Here is a 2603-nt window from a genome sequence, read left to right as displayed (position 1 = left end):
GGGCCGGAGAAATGGCGCGGGTTCGAAGGCGCGGGAGCGTTCGCGGCGGAGGCGGCGCTGAGGTGAGGGGGGGGCGGCCGGGCCCGGGGGCTGCTCTGGTGCGTGTGGGAGGCCGGGGGTGGGGGTTTGGTGCCGCGCCGAGGTGTAGGGCTTGCGTTAGGGGGAACGGGGGGTGCGGGCGTCAGGGCCTGGTGCGGGTCTGAGGTGTCTGTGTGGGCTGGGGGGGCGGGTTGCTGGGCCCAGGGCCTGGCGTGGTGTTGGGGTGGGTGCGTGAGGGCTGTGGGGCCCCGGACTGGGGGGGTTTATGCGGTGCTGAGGTGCACCAGGCCCCTCGTACCGGGGGACCAGGCCCTGGTGCCGGGTCAGGTGCGGGGAGGGGACTTCTGGGGGTCGTGGGGTGCTTTGGTTAGGTGTTGGGGGGTGGGAGAGGTGTGGGGTGCTGGGGCGAGGGGCTGGTGTCCCAGCAGGGTGCCTGTGGGGTGCTGGGATGGAGTGAGGCAGTACTGAGGTGCGGGGTGCTGGGGCGAGGGGCTGGTGTCCCAGCAGGGTGCCCGTGGGGTGCTTTGGTTAGGTGTTGGGGGGTGGGAGAGGTGTGGGGTACTGGGGTGAGGGGCTGGTGTCCCAGCAGGGTGCCTGTGGGGTGCTTTGGTTAGGTATTGGGGGATGGGAGAGGTGTGAGGGGCTGGTGTCCCAGCAGGGTGCCTGTGGGGTGCGTTGATTAGGTGTTGGGGGGTGGGAGAGGTGTGGGGTGCTGGGGCGAGGGGCTGGTGTCCCAGCAGGGTGCCCGTGGGGTGCTGGGATGGAGTGAGGCAGTACTGAGGTGTGGGGTGCTGGGGTGAGGGGCTGGTGCCCAGCAGGGTGCCTGTGGGGTGCTGGGATGAAGGTGTGAGGCCTTCCTGAGGTGTGGGGTGCTGGGATGAGGGGCTGGCTGGGAACTGGACGATGGACATTTTGGGAAGAGGTACAGGTGGCTGGGGCTGGCAGGGGAGAGCTGCTCTGGGAGGAGCTCTCTGTGGGATCCTTGGGATTGCTCCCCCAACGTGTGCTCGTGGGCCCTCCTGCCCGTGGTGTGGCCTTATCTCATCTTCTCCCTTTCACCTCCACCTGGTATCTTCTTTCCCAGGTACCTGCAGGCTTCTCATTGTTGCCCTGTGTCTCTAAGGACATTGCCTGCCTTCCCTTGAAGTTCCCCTCTGCCAGCACCCCTCTGTGTTGAGGTTGTACACCGCCCGTGGCAGCTCCTGGCTCGATTCTCCGCCACCACTTGTGTCCCTGGGCACAACAACAGCTTGTCATGTCTGGGCTGTCACCAGTCACCGCTTCCCCAAACCCAGCAATGCGTTAAGGCGCGAGGGTTAGGAGGAACTTCCCCCTGCTGGCAGATTATTGAATAAATTTATTCTTCATGGTGTTCTAGCAGTTTATGAATATTTAGTATTCTCTCTCTTGGATACAGGATATTTGTTTACACATAGCACAAAAGCGAATGTTGTACAGTAATTATCTCAAACTGGATGAGACGGAACAAACACTGTTGAGTGTGGAACAAACATCGTTGAGTGTTAAACTGATTTAAACGGCCACTGTGTTAATGAAGGCCTAAAAAAGTGTGGTTTATGGTACTTGGCAGGGAGGGAGCTGGGAGGGAAACTACAAGTCTGTTGGGTAAAGGGCTCTCTCAGCTGGAAGGTAAATGCCAATGTGAAATCCTCATGGGAATAAACTGAATATAGGTAGGAGCAAGCAGGTTTCTAGGAACTGGGTCAGTGAGGTCTGGAATGAGCTTTGCGGGAGGACTGCCAGACAGAAAGGAAAACTCATTTCTGAATTATCTGTCTCCGTTTTAGAAGAAGGATTTTAGGATGCATTTGTTCACGATGACAGAATTGGACTTGACCTGGAAGGTCCCTTCTGTGTGCTCTCATTTTATGGCTTATGCTTGACCGAAACACAGCCCTGCGTTGCTTTTGTCTTTGTTGTGCCCAAACTTCTTCCATCCAGTGTTTTAGAATCATAGAATCATTTAGGTTGGAAAAGACCTTTAAGATTTTCTTCCTACTCCCTGACCTTCTCTTCCTTCTTTATTAAGTATTTTTGTTTGGTTTGTTTGGTTTTTATTGGAAATCCATTTCAAGCTATTAAAATTGTGTTCTTCTAGGCGCTCTGGTGAAGACATGGCAGCTGCTACCCCGCAGAAAAGGAGCCGTAGTTCTGATACCGATGGGTATGTTAACTTTTAATAGATTTTCTTTTTTCTAATAAAACCAACTTAATTGTTGCACATGGAATAAAATTAGATGTTTAAAATCATAGAATGTTTTGGGTGGGAAGGGACCCCTAGAGGTCACCCAGCCCAACCCCCTGCAGGAGCAGGGACACCTTGAACCACATCAGGTTGCTCACAGCCCCGGCCAACCTGGCCTGGAATGTTCCCAGGGATGGGGCCTCCACCCCCTCTTGGGGCAACCCCTGCCAGGGTGAAAGAATTTCTGCCTTAGATCCAGTCTAAACCTCCCCTGCTTCAGTTTAAAGCCATCCCCCCTTTGTCCTGTCCCAGCTGGCCCTGCTAAAAAGCTTGTCCCCCCCTTTCCTCTGGGCCCCCT

At 56.0% G+C, this 2603-nt stretch overlaps 1 protein-coding gene across 1 annotated transcript in view; it reads left to right on the top strand.

The window, feature by feature from the left end:
- Positions 1-11: 11 nt before the first annotated feature.
- The window catches only part of ESCO2 (establishment of sister chromatid cohesion N-acetyltransferase 2), a 23473-nt gene continuing 20881 nt past the window's right edge, over positions 12-2603 (top strand). The window contains exons 1-2 of the mRNA XM_035900733.1: positions 12-62; positions 2159-2224. Coding sequence (XP_035756626.1) covers positions 2175-2224 — 50 coding nt within the window. The 5' untranslated portion in view covers positions 12-62; positions 2159-2174. The remainder of the gene's footprint in view (positions 63-2158; positions 2225-2603) is intronic.

This window comes from Egretta garzetta, unplaced genomic scaffold (assembly GCF_000687185.1).
Source record: "Egretta garzetta isolate BGI_Z169 unplaced genomic scaffold, ASM68718v1 scaffold218, whole genome shotgun sequence".
NCBI lineage: Eukaryota > Metazoa > Chordata > Aves > Pelecaniformes > Ardeidae > Egretta > Egretta garzetta.
Note: the sequence above shows the minus strand (reverse complement) of the source record. Positions and strands in the feature narration are given on the sequence as shown.